Below are 23425 nucleotides of genomic sequence, written 5' to 3'. Positions count from 1 at the left end.
TGTGTGTGTGTGTGTGTGTAGCTAATCTCATGCTTAACGCCTCTATGAGTAACATGTATTTTATTTCCTTGTAAATGTGGAAGTGTATTATATAGTAACTTATTTAGGTACATGCATTTTATTATATTTTTCTTGCAAGTACCTTAAAAAAAACATATAGATTAGTCTTTTATTAATCTATGCATGTTTCTTTTTCTTTTCATTTTCTTATAAGTAAACCCAAAGACCATGCGGCTTACTTTTATTCGTTTCTTTTCTTACAAGTAAACTCAAAGAGCATGTGGATTACTGTCTTTTATTATTTATGTTACAATACAGTGGAGTTGACCTGACAGCACAAGACCACAAAGGATGGAAGCTGTTCGCCCTCTCCCACACACCACCTTCTTCCAAGACAGATTTAAGAATGGTAGTCGAATGGGGCTATTCTTCTTTGCCTGGAATCTTGATTAGGTTATATTGGTTTAGTCTGTTAGGGTTAGGTTGGGTTAGGCTAGGTTGGATTTCGTTAGGTTCGGTCAGCTTAGTCTTCTATTGTTATGTTAGTCTATTCCAGAAAGTGATTTTTTGCAGGTGGGTTGTGTGAGCCTGAGAGTTAATGAGTGAATACTGTTTTGCTAAATTTTCTTCGACTGTGGAGATGAAAGCATACCTCCACTATCGGTGACTGCACTGAGCAATTTACATGCCATATTAGCTCTGGGGTTCCAATGTTCAGGTATACTGCCAATTCACACACTTCGTTAGAGTTGTTTTTCACCACCTTAATCCCGTGACGTATTTTTCACCTTATTCTCGCTACAGGTAAACGATTGCAATAAACCAGGGAAAGGCCTCTCTTATGAAGCGCGTTAATCAAGGCTATATCTAACCCCTATAATTTTAAAACATCTCCTGAGCCCGGTAAAATCCTCTACAGGCAACGAAAATGAAATAACAATATACAGTACTTCGCTAAACTGATGGGGTTAAAACAAGGGTCCAAGCATTCTTAAATCAGCTTTAAAAATGAAGTTCCTATACAACCAAGATGAAACAGCTGCATAGTCGAAACAGACCCGGTAACTCACTGTCAAATGTCCTGATGTGAGGTGTACCCGCCGACACACTACAGCCACTCCACCCCCTACCCCACACCTCACCTCCCCCAACCAAGAACCCCCACATCTCACCTTCCCATCCTCTTCCCCACCCACATCACCTCCCCCATCCCCTACCCATCCCCCCTCACCTCTTCCATCCTCTGCCCTATCCACCTCACCTCCCCCACCCCACCAATATAAATGCAAATAGTGTTGTGCGATGGCTTCAGTATTGGGGATGGTTGACTCCGTGATTATGAACGACATGGTAACAGCTGCCTTAAGGGTCAATGTTATGGTGCCTTTAACCTAACCTGGCAAAAGATCCCTACCTTCTTTCTGTTCCGATGATGGTTAGGTGTAGTCAGACAGGAACGTCGATTTAATTAGTAACCAAGGAGACTCATTAACTTCATTCCTAAAGATCCAGTATTTAAATAATAGGAGAGGCCTAGCCCCCTCAAAATCAAAACAAATCGAGTATTGTGACCCAAGAACAGAATTTATCAACCTTCCTAACCTTAATTTGTATAGAAGACTGTTTGTATATAACTTTGCCTTCACTCAAAAATCTTCCAAACATTTCAAAACCAAAGTAGAGTTAATATCAGAGTGACAAGATCCAAAAACCAAAAACAACACCAAGCAATTCAGTACCAACGTAAAGTGAACATCAAACTGACAAAATGTGAAATTCAAAACGATCTGCGATAATAGCTAACTGTTATGGAGATTTGTTCATTGTAAAGGCTGGTTAGGGCACCTTATAAATACTTCACCTGGAGGACAGCAACAGCCGCGTTTCCTTGTGGTCGTAGCAACAGCATCAAAAACTCCATTATGTCTCAGGGCGTCAGAGAAGAGTTATTTTATTTACAGCATCTATTTCTCTTTGGTAAAGCCATAGACATGGCAGACTGTCTGGTGCTTCAGAGCTCATCTATATTCACTTTAGGACCAGTGCTGCCTGTGGCCTCAAGAGACCCCCTAACCTAACTTCATGTCAAACACACACACACACACACACACACACACACACACACACACACACACACACTGGGGGAATGCTGAGTGCATTCCTAGCCAGTCACATGCACACACAAAGCACCAGCAGCAGCAGCAGAAGGAGCTGCCGCCACCTAAATCTAATTACTTCCCACACTTGAGCCTCGCCATCTTAATCTTATTCAGAAACACTCACCTCCCTGAATATCTTAGTGAAATACTTTAACATAAAGTCAATACTCAGCTATGCTACTTGCGATACCTTGTCTGACACACGATCAGAACAAATAATGTTATGATTAACAAGTTATTGACATAATTACCAGCATCTGTATTCCATTAGTGTGTGACGTCATGAATATCATGCAGTTCATAGTCAAGCTCAGCCAGTGACTGAGACAGTGTTTTTCCACCGTCTGGATTAACTACACTCCATTAATAAAGCAGATCCTGAGGTGGCAGAGGGTCATGGCCACTGCAGTTGTGATGGCTGGGGATCTCGTCACACTATCAAATTTGTGTGACTGTGTCTGCTGGGGTAAAAGTTGGATGAACACTGTTTCACTTGGCCACGTTCTGGGCATTCCATTTTTTCCATGCCAAACATACTGCAGTTGATAGTGATATATGGAAGGCCTTACGAAGTGGGCTGTTATTCCTACTTTTACCCCGACCTACATATCTGGACCATCATGCATCATAACATGTCTGATTCAGGCCTCAGTGTAAACAGGTCATGAGAGGTTTCTACGGCAGCCATTGCAGAACACCTGGCTGTTGGAGTCAGCTAATCATCATTCCCACACCACCACCACCACTACCATCATCACCAACACATCTTACTCCAGGAGGATCATGGTGTATGGGCCTTAAGTTACCAATGGCTGCTGCATGTTTACAAAACATTCTTTTTTTTTAAATGACTTCCACTTTTTTCCAAAAGCTATTTCCAACTGGATTTGATAGCCATCAACATTTTCCGTGTGATAGATAAAGAGATATCCTATTCATACCAGCACCAAAATCTCTGGACAAAACGTTTTAGTGCCGACACTCAGAGTAACTTCTCAGCATTATTTATATGTTCGAGTATCAAATGTCGTGTTTTTTTCATATACCACCGATCTGGAACAGATATTCTTAGAACTTTGTTACATGGAATCAACCAAAGCAGTTTCTCTTCTCGTCATGTCCTGGATAGAACACGGCTAACATGTCTTAACATATGTGGTTCTGTCATGCTGTTTACTCCAAGCAATTATACACTGGCAACTTTGTGCTGGATATAATCACACTCTGGTCCTTCCTAGAGACGCTAAGTACTCTTTGAAAGAATTTTTACATCTATCTCGTTTATACAGTTTTTACATACACATTCTTCAGTGCACGAGAGATACTGCTCGTACCTGGCGGCTCTAGTGACAGGATATACATAAGTACTGTGCGACTTATTCCCACCCTCCCCTACCGTGTCTTATAAAGTAAGATTCCTTCTGCAGCAACACGAGTCAATCGATATGTATCCAATTTACTGTACTAGTATTAATTTTTCTGAAGTTTATGCTCAAAATGTTAGTTTTATAATCATCATCTTGGCTTTTTTCAACTTAATGATGGGGTGTCTATCCACAAGGACAACAATCTTCACCATAAGGCAAAGTCACTGTCTCTTTTCTGTATAGAGTATTTCCAAAAACTGTGGGGAGCTTCAACTCTATGCTTTCAGGGCAACACAAGGAGTATGTCAGTGTTCGGGGAAAATGTCAGCACTCACACATCGTACAGTTAACCCTTCACACCAAGACACAGTAGAATGACCAGATAACACTTTGATACCATTTTGATGTTGCAAGCAGAGTTCACCACATGGTCACCCAATTACAATCCAAGTAGTCAGTGTGAAGTTCATAATGGTTATGTAACACCCGGCAAGCAGTCATTATTCTCCTCCTCCTCCTATTCTTTCTTCTTCTTCTTCTTCTCCTCCTCTTCTTTTTTCTTCTTCTTCTTCTCCTTAGATTAGAAAGCACGGAGGTGGCATGAAGTGACTCTTGATGTGAGGCAGAGGGTAGAGGCATCAGGGGTACACTTGTGGTTCTCTATTATCACACCATTAAAACTGAGTATGCAAAGGTGTAGACAAGTAGACAACCCTCTGCTTTTTCCAGTAACTTCAGAAGCATACACCAAACATTTCTGACTTCTCTGTATCACTGCTGACTACTACTCTAATGTGAAATGCAGTCGGTTCACATCAAACAGTTATAGGAGCTCCACATATGCCTGTCAAAAATTATAGATCTCTTTTACACATTCTCACTCTCATGTTGAATTTACTACGGCCACTAATCTGTGTTCTCCCTCCTCTCTCTTGCTAAGATGTGCAGGTTCACCGGTCTAGTCTGCTGTCTCGGCCTTACATTATCCTTCAACGTCCTTTGTCTTAAACCTGGAAGAAAGCATAATTTTAATCATCATTATCAACATTATTATTATCATCATCATCATCATCATCATCACCATCATTATCACTATGATGATCTTTTTCCACATTTAATGATGAAGTGAGACAGGATGCAGAAAGCCAAAATGCACATATTATCAGCAGCAATACAAGTGAAATGGAGCAGGCGCTCATTCACACATTATTCATTTTAACTGCACGTATCATAATGAAAAAGTATGTTCATAAAGCAGGTCTGAAGCATGAATACTTACCTACATTTCTTAATTACAATAAAACAAAGAACAATGATATATAATGACAGTGCCTGACTGAAAAGAATAATCTCAAATAAGGCAGCTAAAACCTATCTATCTATCTATTGCCAGACGCCATAATTCCGTAAGGGGTGGTCACTTGACTCTGAGTTATTTGTTTTACGGGGAGGGGCACTAACCCTCCACCAACCCACTTCTTGAGACGTAGGGAGCACGTATGGTTTGGTTATATGGTTACCACCCAGAGTTGTAAATGGTTTCTTGGCTTACATGAAACCATTTGGCTTGTCATTCGATGTAAAGCCACCTGTAAGGGAAAGAAAAGCAGTGACAGTGCCTGACTGAAAAGAATACTCTCAAATAAGGCAACTAAAACCACGCGATTATATTGAGCATTGGGGAATCGTGAGAATTATATTTTTCATTAATTCATTATCATTAAGGACTAATTATCGCAATATTTGAGCAACTGATTATATATAGGTTTAATTTGTCCCACTCCCTTGTGTGTTGCGGGGACGGCTGAATGTGTTGGAGAGGACTGCAGACATTTGGGTTGTTTTATAAAATCAGTAATGAAATCAGTAATCATCTAATGGACGCAAAAAAGCAAGCACTTAAAAAAAAAAAAGTTTATATGTAGAAAATGCTGCAGGGTAGACGTAACTGGCAACGCTGACTGGGCTGCCCCCGAAACACGCAAGAATTTCCCAGATATTGACAAGATGGTGTGTAATAAAGAACCGTAATATAGAGGCCACCTTGTATATTTCTTTACGTGTGATGTCCTCTACTGGAATCCCAAGCAAGTGAGCATTTATTTAGCTGTAACTAAGTGGCTGAAAAGAGTATAGTATAAAAGTGAGGTTAACTGCTGGAATAGTAATTAAAAGTGCAAGGAATATGAGCAAGGTAACATAAAAGTAATGTCACCTGTTCACCTGTTGGAGCAGTAACAGGAATATAATTAAGGTAATATAAAAGTTAGGTTACCTGTTGGAGTAGTAATTATGAGTGAAAGGAATATAATTAAGGTGATAAAAAAGTAATCTTACCTGTTGGAGTAGTAGGAGGTGTCATAGCCCTGATAGTAGTTGGCGGGGTAGAGGAGGGACTGGTCTGGACAATATACAGCTGAGCAGTCCACGTAGCCCTCAGACCCCCGCAGGTTCCCGTAGCCCAGGTCTACCCCCGTTCCACCTCCGCCGCTGCCCCCGCCGCCGCCGCCACCGCCACCGCTGAGCACTACCCCGCCGCCACCACCAACGCCGCCCCCCGCCACCGCCACCGCCAGCCGCTCTTCACCCGTGGTCAGGTCCCCGCCACCACTACCACTCTGGTAGTACTGTGCAGAATTTCATCATCATCATCATCATCATTGCCAAAATTATTATCATGATCAACATTATCATCATCACCAGCACTGTCACTGCCATCATAATCATCATCATTCCCAAAATTACTATGATCATGAACATTATCAACATCATCATCATTGTCCCTGCCATCATCATCATCATTATCACAACAAAACAATCATCATTATTATAATATTACCATCTTCACCCACCTCATCATCATCATAACTGGCAGAGAGAGAGACAACACTCACACTCTCCATGTCTGACTTTGCCCTGTGACTTTTAACTGTGAATGATTGTTTTAAAAATCGAATCACTCCATCCTTGCCCGACCCTCAACCCTTCCACCAAGATCGTTCCATATCGAATCAAAACTGCCTGAGTTGACCTATCCCTACTGCCTTGACCTCTGGCCTATTGTTCTCAAAATCGAATTACTTCATCCTTGGCTGATCCCCCACCCTTCCACCAAGTTCCTTTGAGATATACTTTTCACACACGAAACTGTCCAAGAGTCTGACCGGTTTGAGAAATGGAAGAGGATAATACACTCCACAATAGTCCAGGGGGGGGGACACCTTCACGTGGTGGCACCCATAGGACTGGACGGTGGTGGAATGGCCAGGTTATACAAAAGTCCCTCGATTCCCCCTCCCTATCCTCCGAAAGCAGAATGGTGAACTGCAAGAAAAAGGCAGTTTCAGTCTGCAGTCCATCGGGTTCAAGTCAAGATGCGCAATTGCAACTACTACTACTACTACCACTTCTGAACACCTGGTTGAGGGGAACGGAGGTAGGTGGGTAGAGGTAGTTTCTGCCGATGAGGGAGGAGGGCAGGCGGTAGGGTCGTCCGTCGTAGTCATAGCTGTAGTAGTCTCCTGTAGCCCCACCTCCACCGCCTCCGCCAGCCGCCACGGAGACAGGTGTGGCGGTGGGGGCTAGTGTGGTGGAGGTGGTGGCGGCGGACAGGGCGGTGATGTAGTCCAGGCTAGCGTCGTCCTCAACATGTAGGCTACTCTCCAGACCTGCAGGAGGAGTAGCTGACACAGTAAAATACACTGGAAGAAGAAGAGAAAGGAGGAGGAGGAGGAGGAGGAGGAGGAGGAGGAGGAGGAGGAGATGATGATGATGATGATGAAGGAAACAGAAGAAGAAAACACAACACAAGCATGCAATATGATCATCACTGTCTTCCTCATCTCACTACCCTTCTTCCTCATTCATAAATAAAACGGAAAAGATCAAGAAGAAAAAAGAGGGAAATTAAACACAAAAGAATCACCAACAAGCAGAAATCAACCACATCACCCTTCATTCATACTCCAAGCCTTTGCAAACAACCATTCATTCATACTCCAAGCCTTTGCAAACAACCATTTATTCATACAACAAGCCTTTGCAAACAACCATTCATTCATACTCCAAGCCTTTGCAAACAACCATTCATTCATACTCCAAGCCTTTGCAAACAACCATCCATTCATACTTCAAGCCTTTGCAAACAACCATCCATTCATACTTCAAGCCTTTGCAAACAACCATCCATTCATACTTCAAGCCTTTGCAAACAACCATCCATTCATACTTCAAGCCTTTGCAACCATCCACTCATACTTCAAGCCTTTGCTATGCACGGTTCCATCCCTCACGCGAAATCCATCAACACTGCGTACTTCCCTTGGCTAAGCTTCTTTCGTAACACCTGTTAGAAGGAGTCATTTAATCTACTGTGGGGCTGGAACGATTCTCTTGGGGATTTCTACACACACACACACACACACACACACACACACACACACACACACACACATTACAACACTCATCCATCCGCACACACACATTATAAACACCCCCTCTCCTCACACACTCACCGAGGACCGTGGCTGGCGTGGGTGAGGTGTGCAGGTCGTGGGGAGGCGGTGGGTTAGGGGAGACGCCAGGGGTGGTAGGGAGGGGTAGGCCAGGCACACAGGCACCAGGATTCGAACCCCCGCCCATCAGGAAGGACAGGGCGTGTAGGCTGTCCTCGCTATCAGGGTCTGTGGGAGGGGGAGAGTATGGTGAGACTGGATTCAGAAAATGCTAATTAAGGTATATATGTCTTAACTACTCCCACCCACAAACTAAGCCGTCCTCGCAACACACGAGACAGGGGTGCAATTTAGGACCATCCTGTATTCAGCACCGTATATTTTTCTTTGCACATATCATATTTTTAGGGATATAACCGGGCGGCTCTCTTGCCTGGCTGCACAAACGTCCTCTCAGCTCCCTCCCTATCCCCCGAAAGAATGATGGTGGACAGTGGGAGAAGGGCAGTTTAAGCCAGCAGTCCACTGTGATCACGTTTTAGATGAGCCTGGGACCAAAACAGCAAAACCAACAACAACAACTATGAAGTATTAAGATGAGAGATTAATATAGGAAATATGGAGATAATAATGTAGACATGTAACTGACGGTATACATGTCAACTCTTTCACTTATCAAATATTCAAACAAGACAGGGCATAAAAGAATAATGTCTTCACTATGAATACGTCGTTACTGTTTTAATCTTGTTACTTTCCAGGCGATATATTTAGCACCCATACAGTTCAATGACGACTTTATTTTATTTTGCTATCATCAAACAATTTTATGTAGCGCAGGAGAGTCATTTTTTTAAACAGGAGGAGTTAAGTACAGTTATCCTTTTCTCCCGCTTACGCCTAGATCTGTCGCAAATTGAATGCACTCGTCTGGAGATCGCAAGATTGTAATACTGTACAAATGGAGTTCTCGGGGGGAAGGGATCAACAGGTAATTAATTAGCGAAACTGAACCTCATGTTGTGATATTTTCCATCTATCTACCTGCCTTTCATCTACATACCTGCCTACCTAACTATATATGTCTCTCTATCTACCTACATTTCCAGTTTAACACTACATGACTGCCTCTGTATACCGTCTTAAATACAAGGTCATTACAGAAAAATCCATGAGCAACCATATCCCAAATTTGCTTTAATCTTCTGTAGTCAATCAACCAAACAATCAATCAATATACCAATAAATAAATAAGCAAATTAGTATAGCAAAAACATAAAAATAAGTGTGTGTGTGTGTGTGTGTGTGTGTGTGTGTGTGTGTGTGTGTGTGTGTGTGTGTGTGTGTGTGTGTGTGTGTGTGTGTGTGTGTGTATATTCCAGGAAGCTGAAGGTTAAAAAGCACAATGCGAAAATATTTCCCAAGAGGCCAAGGGCATTATTTTTTTTCCCAGTGGAGAAGCTGCTTACGTTTTTTTTCAGGATGCCAGAGTTATAAATCAGTGTTTTAAATGGAAAAATGTGCATAATTCTTTTTTTTTTTTTCTGCAGGACGCTAGATATTAAAGTCTGAGCTCCTTGTAGTGGAAACTGCTCTGTATATATATTTCCACTGCAAATGTGTGTGTGTGTGTGTGTGTTTTATGTGCTCGACTCTGGGCAAAGGCTTCAGGGCCTATATCTCGGGGGCAGTAGCCTATCCCAAGGCCCAGCAGTCCTCCTACACCTCCACATGTCACCACTTCGGCGCTAACACCCACCGTCCATATTGAATACATGCTAGGGCTGTCTCATACAGGATTGGTGTATTGGTATTAGCGGGGGTATTTTTACGACATGTCGGCGGGTCATCTGGGAGATCAAGAAAGTCTGCTTTTTATGAAATTCACATTCTTAAACTGTTCCCTGCCCCAGCTGGGATTCGAACCTGGGTCCATCAGGACTGCAGGCCGCCTCTCTACCGATTCAGCCACCGTGTGTGAAAGAACTTAAACTAGAAGACTGCAAAATTATCCATTAAAAACCTAAGTCCAAACAGTCTGATCTCCAAATGGGAAATGGGATAGAGGAAGCAAGCGAGGCAAAGAGATAAGGGTATGTTGTTGGGAGGTTAGTGAGAAGGCCGTAAATACCGCCAAAGTTATATATACTGCAAAAATTAATGGAGAGTGATTCAGATAATGGTCCACGACACAACTTTAGGCTGGCACAGGGAAAGGCACCGTTGTTGGAGATATTTATGGGCCACTCCTCTGAAAACTCTGGATTTCACACACACACACACACACACACACACAGATGACTTTGACTAAGAGAAGTGTCGCTGAAGGAATCTATACTGGCGATCAAAACTAGCGATAAGAAAAGAAAGGTGCTTCAAAATCAGTCTATTAGGAAGGAACTCAAGGCTTTAGAAATGCAAGACACTAATGAAACTGGGTCGAGCAAGGCAATACTGTACTTCTGGGGCAGATGGAAAGCTGATTTTTCCGTCCCTGGCCCGTAACCTAACTCCTAACCCATTTCCTTTACTGACCTCAGTGCTTCTGTATACTGGAGAACAGTCCAGCATACTATCTATCTATCTATCTATTGCCAGACGCCTCAATCCCGTTTGGGGTGGCCACAAACAAATCGCCTCCAAGTCGCCCTGTCCCCCGCCATTTCACTCCCCTGCTCCCAGCTCACACCCCCCTCTCTCATATACCTCTCCACCCCATCCCTCCATCTCATCCTCGGCCTCCCCCTCCCTCTTTCCCCCTCCACCTCACTCACATACACTCTCTTCGTCAGTCTTTCACCCTCCATCCTCTCCACATGGCCAAACCACCTCAGTGTGTTCCTCATAACGCTTCCTATCACATCCACATCAACACCACAACGCTCCTTTATATCCTCATTCGTCAGCCTGTCTCTCCATGTGACTCCACAGGCTCCTCTTAAATAACTCATTTCCACTGCTCTCACTCTTGACTTGTGTCCTTCCAACAAGCATACTCTTTCTAAAAAGAAAAAAATCTCACTGTTTACACGCAAATCTATGCATTTTATATAATACAAAATCTTTCAAAATTATTACAGTATGGGGCATCATTACACCTTCTTTTGGAATACATAGGGAAGTGGCCTGCAGTCATACCGAACCCAGGCTCAAATCCCCGCTGGGGCAGGGAACAGTTTAAAGATTTGAATTTCATAAAATCAGAGACTACTGATCTACCAGAAGACTCGCCGACATGTCGTAAAAATACCCCCGCTAATACCAATACATCAGTCCTGTATGAGACAGCCCTTGCATGTATTCAATATGAACGGTGGGTGTTAGCGCCGAAGTGGTGATATGTAGAGGTGTATGGTATGTAGGAGGACTACTGGGTCTTGGGAGCAGGGTGTGAAGCCTATGCCCAGAGTCAAAAAAAAAAAAAAAAAAAAAAAAAAAAAAAAAAAAAGCCCCCATCCCAGTCCTGACCATTCAAGATGACCAGGACCAATATCTAACTTACTTTCCATAAATTTCTACACAAATTTCGTCCATTTCTCCAACTTCCTCCATACTGAAAACAACCTCTCCTCCAATAAAACTCATCTACTCCTAAATGAAACATAGATGACTCAGACTACTGACAGCTTTCCCCATTCTGCACTTCCCTACTTTTTTTAATACTAATTTCAAAGTCAAAGGTGGTAGATGCATACCTGTGTGCAAAAATCTTACTTGTTCTCGAATTTTTAAACTTGGATCTTTCGAATTATCAGCACTCTTACTCCAGCTCCCTTGCCAGTCTCTGACTAAATATATTTGCACTATTTTCTCGTCCCCTCACCCTACTACCCCAATTTCCATGACTATCTCAGTTCTTAATGAAACATATTTTCCACTCCTTTCTCTGAAATCTCCATTTCAGGATATTTCGAGGTCTATCACCACCTTTGACTCTCTTTTTCATTTACTGGGCTACCTAGTGAACAAGTCTACATCTTTCCTATCCTTATTGACCTGGAGCAGTCTGTACGTAACCCTGTACATATGCCAGACCACTCAGCGGAGTTCCAAAATACTTGGCCTTTTTCTTAAAACTGATCCTTCTGCTTACTATCTTCCCAACTCTTGGGCTCCTCCAGTGGCAGTCTTTACTCCAGTAAGGCCTGTGAACAATCCTATGAAGCGGGTCTAATGCTTTCTGACGCTGCTGAGTGGGAGCCCCTCAGGCAGTATGCCTATTCCCTGACTTTTTTTTAGGAAAAAATATTGCTTCCGTGGCCTAAAGCCATCTGGATGTGTTCTGCGCTTTGTGGTGGTAGCTCTTTCAAGGATGGAGGCATACCTTTTTTTTTTACCCTCTGCCCAAAAGCACCTCTTTAATCTCGCCCTTTATAATGCTTATAGTAGGCACTGGTACTAACATCCAAATGAATCATGCACACTTTATAAATCAAATGGGCAGGATTTTGGCAGAGTGGCAGAAGGAGGAGGAGGAAGAGGTTATATTAGAACTCTCATTGCGCTTGGAATGGATGAAGCTTTTTTTTTTCTTAATGAAAAACACATTCAGCACGGCTCCTGACAGAAACATAAAAGTGCACGTGATTCGGTTGGTGGCACCTTTTGAAAGCTACCTCCTTGCTGTACACAACATCAGACACACCTGTTTAGTCCAAGGCGTTTTGGCATTAGTCAAGCGATGGGAAATATGAATGCAGCTACTGTTCTTTCATACCAAGGAAGATGACCTCTGTATACCCATATAGCTCTCACCCATGAAAGCAAAAATCACTCCAAGGAAAGTCAAGAGCATAAAGGCCTCTCAATCTACTGCAACATAATACCACAATTGTCGATGTTGGCACAGTCCACAGGCCTTACTAAGGCGGAGAAGGTGCCCTGCAGAGACGAAAAGACTGGGGGGATCAACAGAAAGATTAGCAGTAAGAAAACGTCACAAGTGTCGAAACTCTCCAGAAGGTGGTCAGGGATACGGACAGGGGCAGTACAAGTTACCCTAAGGCCATTTCATTCTCCTATACATTAATGCTTTCCTACTCGTACTTGTCCTACCCACCCCATTCATTAGAGGGAAATGTACCTCCGAAGCCAGGATCAGAGCAGTCAGGGGGCGAGTCGGTGGCGATGTTATTGAGCAGCTGCCTGGCCTGGTCCTGAGCGTGAAGGCCCTCCACCAGGTACAGCACATAGTCGTCGAACATCAGGTGCAGCAGGTGGAACGACCCTGAGGGAGGTGGGTACTGGTTATGAGGGGTGGTGGGCAGGAAAGGAGGAGGAGGAGGAGGAGGAGGAGGAGGAGAAGGAGGAGGATAACATAATAATAAAAATGATAAGAATAATAATAATATAAATGATAATAATAATAATAATATAAATGATAATAATAATATTATTATTAAATCAAAATCTGTCTACTGCATGAAGGTCATTAAAGGCAGACAGTTGTTCTGCTAAGGCTTAATCTACTAGAATACGACCCACAACTGTCACTACCACAACCAGGTCCCTAACTACTTCTGGGTGATCAGGCTGTTGTTACTGTCGCCTCTTAACTCATCTGGAAATGAACGTGATGGACTGCAAAGCTGTAGCTTCCCTTTCTCCTTCAATCAACCATCCTCCTTTCTTCTTTTCATGGGATGGAGAGGGAGTTGAGCGACTTTGGATAATCGGACAGCGAACCATGTTGTTATATCAGTGCCATCCCCTGAAGGCGTCTCTCTCCAGCACAGGGTGAACAGGGACAAAAGGGAAACTGAGAGTGGCACTAAGACAGGCTGATGATGGGGGAGGAAGGATGGGGTTACGTGGGAGCAGTGGGTGTGGGTAGGGTGGCTCGAAATGTGAAGTTGGTGGGCTGGAGAGGTGGTGAGAGTTGAGGGGACGGTGGGTGGACTGCTGTGGAGAGGTGAAGTGGACAGGGTGGACAGTGTAGTGGGTAGGGGGTGATGGAGTGGGTAAGGGATGAGGGTGGAGTAGGTTGGGATGATGATGGATTGGGTTGGGGTGGTGAAGGACTGGGTTGGAGTGGATAGGGGGAAAGCCTAATGTAGTGAGTAAGGTGGATGGTGCAAAGTATTATGTAGATGGTGGAGTAGGTAAGGTGAATCGTGGGGTGGACAGGATGGATGGTGAAAAAGGTTAGGATGCATGGTGAGTAGAGAGGTGGAATGAAAAGGAGGATAGTGATGTGAGTAGGGGAGATGATGGAGTGAGTAGAAGGGATGGTGCAGCATGGAGTGAGTAGAGAGGATGATGGAGTGGGTAGGATGGATGGTGGTGTGGGAAAAGGGGATGGTGGTGTGGGTAGAGGGGGTGGTGAAGTTGGCAGAATATACTTTAGGATGTGATAACTGCAAGAAACAGTATGTATCGCATTCTGAGTAATTACCGGCAATATTTATGGGTACCAGAATATAAAACAATGCACAGTTACTAAAGAGAATTCACGTACAATAAGACATTTCAAAGTTGCTCTGCGTTTTAAAATATAGCCAGGCATGTCATATAATAAAAGAATCGTGTATTTGTATGAAGAGAGATTATAAGCAAAATCTGCCTGATAACTTTAACTCAGTTTAACCTTTTCCCCGTTTTCTGTGAAACAAAATGAAAAAGAAAATATTGCACTTACGGTAAAGCTTCGGGAATGAGACTTGGACTAACAACAGCTAAAGAATATAAACATCATACAAAAATAACTCCTCTTTGTTACCCTATTACAGTTTTCCTTGACACAGGGTGGATAACAACCATCAAACAGAGAAAAAATAAATTGGAGGACTGGGTCTTCAAGTAACAGCTTCAGAAACACTTATGGATTTATTTTTTCTTAGAACCTTTTGACTACTCAGGAACGACGGAATGCTTTTGTTATTTAAGACTTCTCTCATGCGTATACCATTATCAAATCCTTGTGTTTCTTTAACTTTCTACCTAACTTTCTCTCACAGATACTCATCATATTTATTTATCATACTGATTTATACCTTATACTTTACACTTCACCTACATATACCTTTTCACTGTTGTAGTATATCCGCACATCCACAAACTAATAACATACCATCAACAATCTATCAACCTATAGCATTTGCTACCAAGTGAGGAGGATAGTGTGTGGGACAGTGTGGATGAGGCATCAGGATTCAACACCCTCACTGCCCTACATCACTCTACCCACACACCACCATCCTTATCACATCACTATTCCCAAAACCCACTACAAAACCACACCACCCACACCCCCACTACGCCATACCCACACAACCTGTACCACACTTCTCACATATCATACCTGTCACACCATACCACAACACATAACACCACCCCCATACCACACAACACTACAACCCCTTACACCACCACTACAAATAACCTGCACCACCGCACACCGCAACCCCTCCCAGTCTAACCAAAGCTGGGCGCTGAGTGGAGTGTCATATCCCTGATGACGCGGGTGCCGAAACAGGACCAGGTGAGAAGGAAGGTGTGTGCGACCTTGTGGATGGGGGAGCGGGATCGGCGCGCCCCCACCACCACACACCGCTCCACCATACCTTCCAGCCACTCACTGTACGCCTCCAGGGGGGCGCCCTCCTCCAGAAGGCGCTCGAACTCGTTGTACACTGCAAGGGCAACACAGGGTAGGTCAGTTGAGTTGTTAGGCTAGGTCAGGTCGGGTTATGTTATCTTTATCTGCTGCTGAATAAGAAATTGTATATGAAATAGGTAAAGATACATAATTCAGTCAGTACCTAAAAGTCTTAACCCTCAGCTGAATAAAACCTGGAACTGGCTAACGTAAAATTCCTAAGTGTATGCCTTAACTGATGAAAAAGTTCTAGGAGACAGATTTTAATTCTTCCCATCTTCTTGATAACATTATGTCAATAGTCAGAGCAAAAATCATTTCTGTGCCTTAACAACTGAAGTTATTGGTGATATTATAAATTCAATATAAAAACGAATGAACACAATTATTATAACTTTTCAGTTATTGCTGCGGAGAAGATTTTGAACAGATATTCCCAATACAACCATTAACAAATAAGTAAAGCAAGTTGTTGTCATTTAATATTGTAGACTGTTAAAAATAAATAAACCTGTATTTATGCCTCGCTTTCCCGTGTAAACTCTGGCGCTCAAAATTAATTGGGTCCAGTGTCATGCTTTTAGTGAGGCTAATGAGTGCATCAAAGGACACACGTACAGTAACAGAATTTACGACAGTTTTCCCTCCTCCTCTTCCCTCCCTTCCTTCTTCCTCTTACTTCCCTCCTTTTCTTTACCTCCACTTACCTTCTGCCCTCCCATCACCTCCCTACCTACTTCTTCCAATCTTCCTTCCTCCCGTCACCTCTCTCACTACTTCCTACCCCTCACCTCTCTTCCTCCTTGCCTCCCTTCATCTCCTTCCCTCCTACCCCTTCCCTGAACTCCCTTCACTTCTTTCCTTCCTACCTCTCCCTCTCCTCTCTACTCCCTGAATCTCTTTGTGGTCTCTCGTTTCACTTGTCAGAACCACGTCATTTCATCCTTCATTCTTCAGTGATGTGGATGTGCTGGAAAGTATTAGAAGTACCCTGAGATTGTCTGACTATGAGGAGAGAATAGAGATTGAGAGACTGACTAGGAGTGTGTAAGTGAGGTGCAAGGGGAGATCAACGATGAGATGATATGCGGGTGGTGTGAGTTGAAGGGAGGGCGGTCTGATGTCAGAGGACAGGGTACCATGGAGGCGATTTGGTTACCTCTACCAGGACTAAAGCTTCATGTTATAGGCAAACAGAGATATATTCTAGCTGGCTTCGAAGATTTCATACCATCGGTTATTTATTTTTCCTAATATAGTAACTGAAGCTAAGTACATCGACATTAAGAACACATAATCTAAGTATAATATCAAAGCCTAGTTTCAAAGTAAATCGCTAAACAAAAAGTGCTACGAAGTCACCGAAGCTACCATCCAGCACACTCACAACTCATAATAAGCTCTACGGTGACGCCATTGGAAGTGTGTTTGTCCATGGAGTAGAGGGTCTGGTGTGAGATGGCCTCCAGATCCACTTGACGCCAGTCGTGGAGCATCTGCTGCGTGATGTCGGGGGAGTGGAGCACCATGCGAGAGGCTTGGCACAGGTGGTTCAGTGAGGTCTGGCGCCTTAGCATCCGAGAGAACCGACTGGCCACTGTAAAATACGAAGAGGTTAGTATAAAAGTAGATGAGGAAAAAGAGAAAAGGGAAGAGGAGGAGAGAGGGGAAGTGAGAGAAAACTGAAAACAAAGACCATCCGCGAGGCTTGGCATGGGTGGTACAGCGAAGTCTGACGTCGTTGCATCCGAAAGAATCAACTGGCCACTGTAAAGCAAAGAAAGAATTAGTGATGGAGAACAAAAGACAGGAGAAGAGAATGAATACCGAGATGAAGGACCATACGTGAGACAGAAGAATTGGTTTACTGAGGTTTGGCGTTGTAGGATCAAAGAGAATTGACTGCCCACTGAAAAAAAAAAAAAATCAGTAGGAGAACAAAATAAAGGAGAGAGAACGGGATGAGAGAAGTGAAGAGAAGGGTAGCAAAGGGATGAAAAAGAGAAAATTATTAACATCATACGAGACAATCGGCAGAGGTGGACGAGTGAGAGAACCAACTGGCCATTGTAAAATAATTAGTGTGGTAAGAATAAAAAAGGAAGATGAGATGAGAGGTTAAAGTGAAACAAGTGAAGGATCATTAGTGACGTTTGGCAGAGATTATTAGCGCAGTTTAACGCCGCAGCATGCACGAGAACCGGATGGTTACAGTATATAAAAAAAATAAAGAGGGGGAAGAAACAGGAAGGTAAGACGAAACGAGATGATACAGCGGAAGGCATAGGAGCTCCATCTATCATTTTTTTTAGGTCTGGCAGAGAAAATTTGCCGTGTCTCCGCAGCATCCAAGACAGGAAGAGGCACGCTGGGTATGGAAGGCACACTGGGTAGGGAAGGAAGAAAATGATGGGAAGTGAAGAAAATTCAGGATCAAAACAGAAAGGAGAGAGGCAGGATGGGAGAGAAGACAAAGGAGAAAGGCAGGAAAAATGACAGAAGAAAGTGAGGACGAGCTAGGGAGGGAGAAAGCAGTAACTGTAGCCTACTCACAATCAGTCTACTTACAGTCAACCAGTACTCACAATCAATTTTGACCTGGCGCAGATTCTCGGGCAGGTCATCAAGTGCCACCCTCAGCCAGGAGTCCAGGTCGTGGGTGAACTTGCGGATGACTTGGGTGAGGCTGTCCGGAATGGCCTGAAGGGGAGGAGAAGAACAGAGCTTAGAATTCTACCCATCGACCACACGGAGGCTGTTAAGGAGGACGCTTATTTATTTGCTAACACGAGGGTTACTGAGCAAGACATTTGGCTCTTGTGATGTAAAATGGGTATGGGTGACTGTGATTAGTGTATGCATGAGAAGGATAGTAGTTGCAATCCCACGCTCAACTGAACGTGAACCCAGTGGACTGCAAGGTGAAAATGCCCTCCCCCTACAGCTCACCATCCTCTTTTCGGGGTATAAACAGGGAGATGAAGGACGTTTGTATAACCAGACAGTAAATTCGTCTGGTTACATCGGTGCCACCACGTGAAGGCGCCCCTCGCCAACACCAACGAGGGTAAGGATAAGGAGCATGAGGAAACTGAATGAAAGCGAATGAGTATCAAGGAGCAGGATGGAAGACATGGGGATACTGCAAACAGCGAAGCAAAGGTTAGTCACACACACACACACACACACACACACACACACACACACACACACACACACACACAAATAAACAAACAAAACCCTAGTTCAAAATGTCTCCCAAGATGTACCCAAGAATCCTACGGTAGCAAGAACAAGCTGAATTTACAGGTTGTCGTAGGGAAGACTTTAAGAACATAACCCTTCATCTCACATCTGCAGGACGGAAGGCATGGGGACGCTGCAGAAGGCGCGGTAGGGGAAGGAATCACATGCACCCAAGGACGAAAAAACTAAAATAAAATCACCTGGACACTGCAACAAGAACATACGGGCTGGGGCTCAGGAATTTAATAACAGAGCCTTACGTATGCACCTGTAGGACGGAGGGCATAAGGACGCTGCAGAAGGCGCGGTAGGGGAAGGAACCAAATACACCCAAGTACGAAAAATCTCCTAAAATGAATACAATTTCCCGGGTACAGCAAGAATAATACAGCTCTATGTACCCACCTGTAGGACGGAGGGCATGAGGACGCTGCAGACGGCCCGGTAGAGGATGGAGTCACACACGCCCACCAGGTTGACAAGCACGTTGGTTCCCAGGATGGTGACCAAGTGGGGAGGCATACCCTGCCAGAAGTGCACCAGGAAACTCTGGATCTGTGAGGGAGGAAATTAAGGAATGAAAACAAGGGTGAATGAATGAAGGATAGAGATAGACAGACAGATGGATATAGACAGACACATAGATAGGTAGATATAGACAGATACGAGTGGATAGGCAGGTGAGAGAAAGAACCAAAGAAGGGAAAAAGAAAAAGAAAGAAAGAAAAGAAAGAAAGAAAGAGAGAAAGAAAAAGGTGAGAGGGGGAGGTCAGGTCAGGTGGATGCCAGAGGAGTTAATAAGCAAGCTTGACATGACGATAATACTATAGTTCGTTCACTTTAACCTGGCCCTGAGTTTAGTCATTGTCACTGATTTCCATATTACAGAATAAGACAACACTGCGATTCTACAGCCTTTCCATAGCACTTCTTCGTGACTAGTACCATGTTCTTGTGTTAAGCTCTTAGTACAGCTCAGCAATCAAGATAGATGTCAGTTTTAAGCCAAGTGAAATTGAAAAAGTATATATAGCACCATAATCATAGGTTAATCTCGTGTTACAATTCAAGATAGAAGATGGCAGTTTTAGGCCAGGCTGAAGTGGACAGAATATAGACAATGAAATATAAAGCTAACTCAGACGGTGCCGACCTCACCAAAGCTGGCCTTGATGACAGTATATGGAAAGTCGGGACTATACAGTGTTCGTTCTAACCTGACCAAGATCCCTATCGCCTGTCATTTCAGTTGATAGCCAAGTCTAAACAGGTTGGAGGGTGGATTTAACTGGTAACCATGGAGACTCATTTCTATTTTATAAGTACAGCTCATCAACGACTTAGAATTCAAGTTGTGGCAGTGGCCCAGTTCCATCAGGTAAAAACAAACCGACAGGAGACAATGAGAAACATGACTAAAACAGAGAGTACACACCTCATCAAAGCTGGCCCTGATGACGGTATCCAGTATGCGTTGGCAGTGGGTGCGGTACATCATGACGAACGTGGCCACCTGGACGGGCGGATTCAGTATTTGTTAAAGGGGGTCATGAACTTTTGTTTCTATCGACCGACGACAGTCATGTATTAAAATTTTACTTCAGTACTGTAATATGATTTCTCTTATATTCGTGACGTAAAAATAGATTTATCTCCAGTTATTATCATATCGACCAACAGAAATACTAAGCTTAAGAGCCGTTGACAACTGATATGTATAACGGACAACAATTATGGGTGTTGTAGCAACGGTGCCATTGGATATTAGTGGCCAAGCTAGACTGGTATTCACCTGATCTTAGGAGGTTTCCCAGTACTTTTTCTTCAACGATTTATTATCCTGTTTGTTACTTATATAACTTTAATATCGACGTAGTCTGCTTCAATGACCCACAAGAGAATACTTGGGTGTATCGTGTAAAACAAATCACCAAGGAAGAAGAGCTACGAGATCTCCAAAGGCACCTAGTATATGACCTCTTAACCTTGGAGAACAGGCGCTGTGTTGAGACTAACTTTGTCGGGTGCGACGTGTGGGGGGAGGAGGACGTCCTTGAGGGAAGGGAAGTCTGGTAGCACCGTGGACAGCTTGCCTCGCCCCGGAAACACCGCCACCTGACAGCATCACATCGCTGAGGCACTGCATCTGACACTCATATCCTCCTTCACTACCACTAACTCTGGCACTGTATTCTTCACTAGCAATAATTATGGCACTGTCTTCTTCACTAGCACTAACTCTGGCACTGTCTTCTTCATTAGCACTAACTCTGGCACTGTCTTCTTCGCTACCAATAATTCTAGAACTGTCTTCTTCATTACCACTAACTATGGCACTGTCCTTCACTACATCTAGCAATATCTAACTCACTGTCACCTACACCATTACATTTACATCACTCAAAGGAAATGATACATTCACTAACATGGACACTCTCTTCTATTACAATTGTCACTGTCTTTCACTATCAACAGGACTACCTCAATATTAATTACTGACACTGACACCTTCACTGCCTTGTCGCTTTCATTAACACTGACACTGTCTTTCATTAAATCTGGCACTGTCTTTAATTATAACTAGCACTGACTTTCATTAGAACTGGCACTCACTTTCATCTGATTTATCTGTGTCTTTCGATCTGTGTTAACTCCACCACTACACCTCAACGTGACTCTCTGAACTCTCCTTAACTCACGTGACTCTTAAAACTCTTCTTAACTCATTGACGCTATCACTAACACTTTCCTTCACCAGCATGGACACTCACTCTCATCTAAACTGTCACTTTCACTGGCTGCCACCTTCCACCGCCAACCAATCTTTCCCTGGCATCAACATCTTCACCAGTACTGACTCATTTTCATGCATTCTCAGTCCCCGCTCCTCTCAAAACTCCTTCTCATCCATTTTCACTCATCTCCACAACCTTTCACGTCATTTCCCTCCTTGTCGTCTACATCCACACAATATCATTCAGTTGTAGTAGAAGTAATTGTTGTTGTTCGCCTGGTTTCATTGTTTTCACTGCTACCTTTACTCACTGTATTTTCACTGCCAGCTTTACTCATTCTCACTTGCCCTCAGATATTTCCTTACTGCTGCACACACACACACACACACACACACACACACACACACACACACACACACACACACACACACACACACACACACACACACACACACACACACACACGTACCTGTTTATCAGTTTCCTTCTTGATGTCGCTGTTGAGGAAAATAAACAGAATCAGTGTTCAGGTCTCTCTCTCTTTCTCTCTCTCTCTCTCTCTCTCTCTCTCTCTCTCCTGATAGATGACTTTTCCGACTGTTTTTCTGCCGACAATGGATTTTACCGCTGAGAGAGAGAGAGAGAGAGAGAGAGAGAGAGAGAGAGAGAGCGAGAGAGAGAGAATATCTATGAAACCTTACGCAACTCTCAACCCAGTTTTCTTTATAACAGGTATTCTTCCAGTCTTGTTTTTCCCGTTTTCTCTTTATCTCTTTACCACAATGATGTATTACTGATTTTATTTCTACTTTCTTAGCTTCAGGAGAGATTTTTCGGCTATGGAGGGAAGGAAGGAAGGAAGGATGGAATGTGTGGAAAGAGGAGGAAGAGGGGCTTGAAAAGAGGGAAGGGAAGGAGAGGAAGGAAGGGGATGTGAGGAGAGGAAAGGGAAGGGAAGGGGAGGGGGATGTGCGGAGAAGGGAGGAAAGAAGGGATGGAGAGGCAGAGAGAAAGGAGGGAAAATGTGTCGGAAGTGGGAGGAATGGGGAAGGAGGGAAAGAGAACTGAGGGATGTGGGAGGACTAAGATGAGAGGGAAGGAAGATGAAAGCTGGAGGAAGAAAAGGACTGGAGGAGAACGAGAGGGAGAAAGAGGGGAGGGAGGGATGGCTCACGGGGGGTCAGTGGACTGGAGGAGGAAGAGGAGGCAGGAAGGGAGGAAAGAAGGAACACGGGGAGGGAAGAGAGAGAGGGGAGGAAAAAGGTGTCGGACTGATGCTCCCTCACGCTTGACTGGTCCCGCGTCCGAATGCCATGGTCGGCGGGAAAAATATGCCGACAAAACCTACCAGAATCCCGCCATAGCAATTTCCGCGGGGTAAAAATCCTCGTTGGAGCATTTCCACTAAACAGAGGTAATAATTAATGAAACCCTAAATTATTCCAGTTAGAAAAGAAGAAGAAGAAAAAAAAAAGGAAAACGCCTCCTGAATGTCCTGCGTGACTTATATTCCCACGGCCATATTTTTCAAGAGACGAACATGTATATACGACGGACGCGCCTGAATCCCGCTTGAAAATAATAATCTTAAAAGATCAAAAGAGAAGCCTTTGCATTTTCACCTAGAGAGATCAAAGTGTGGGCAATATTCTTACGATCCGTACACCTTGCCAAGCCTCTTCTCCTCTTGGATGCTCGTGACGTCACCTTGTTTTTGTGGCCGACGACTTAACGTCAAACATTTTCCCTGCCCTCCTTTGAAAAATTAGTCAGACACCCGTACACATTTTTAAAAATATTATTCATAGTTTACCAGGTTACTCCATATTTTTTTTTCAGAAACCATACATCATACTCGTATTTGATA

At 43.7% G+C, this 23425-nt stretch overlaps 1 protein-coding gene across 1 annotated transcript in view; it reads right to left on the bottom strand.

Annotated features, from left to right (window-relative positions):
• Positions 1-4508: 4508 nt before the first annotated feature.
• The window catches only part of LOC145411396 (transcription factor RFX4-like), a 33152-nt gene continuing 14235 nt past the window's right edge, over positions 4509-23425 (bottom strand). The window contains exons 4-15 of the mRNA XM_080281436.1: positions 22028-22055; positions 20840-20938; positions 20259-20336; positions 19229-19378; positions 18163-18277; positions 16965-17174; positions 15399-15611; positions 13064-13207; positions 8041-8208; positions 6944-7194; positions 5864-6153; positions 4509-4536 (exon numbers count right to left, since the gene is read on the bottom strand). Coding sequence (XP_080137562.1) covers positions 4509-4536; positions 5864-6153; positions 6944-7194; positions 8041-8208; positions 13064-13207; positions 15399-15611; positions 16965-17174; positions 18163-18277; positions 19229-19378; positions 20259-20336; positions 20840-20938; positions 22028-22055 — 1774 coding nt within the window. The remainder of the gene's footprint in view (positions 4537-5863; positions 6154-6943; positions 7195-8040; positions 8209-13063; positions 13208-15398; positions 15612-16964; positions 17175-18162; positions 18278-19228; positions 19379-20258; positions 20337-20839; positions 20939-22027; positions 22056-23425) is intronic.

This window comes from Coenobita brevimanus, chromosome 89, assembly GCF_032717465.1.
Source record: "Coenobita brevimanus isolate Jiangsu-jjx chromosome 89, ASM3271746v2, whole genome shotgun sequence".
NCBI classification, from domain to species: domain Eukaryota; kingdom Metazoa; phylum Arthropoda; class Malacostraca; order Decapoda; family Coenobitidae; genus Coenobita; species Coenobita brevimanus.
Note: the sequence above shows the minus strand (reverse complement) of the source record. Positions and strands in the feature narration are given on the sequence as shown.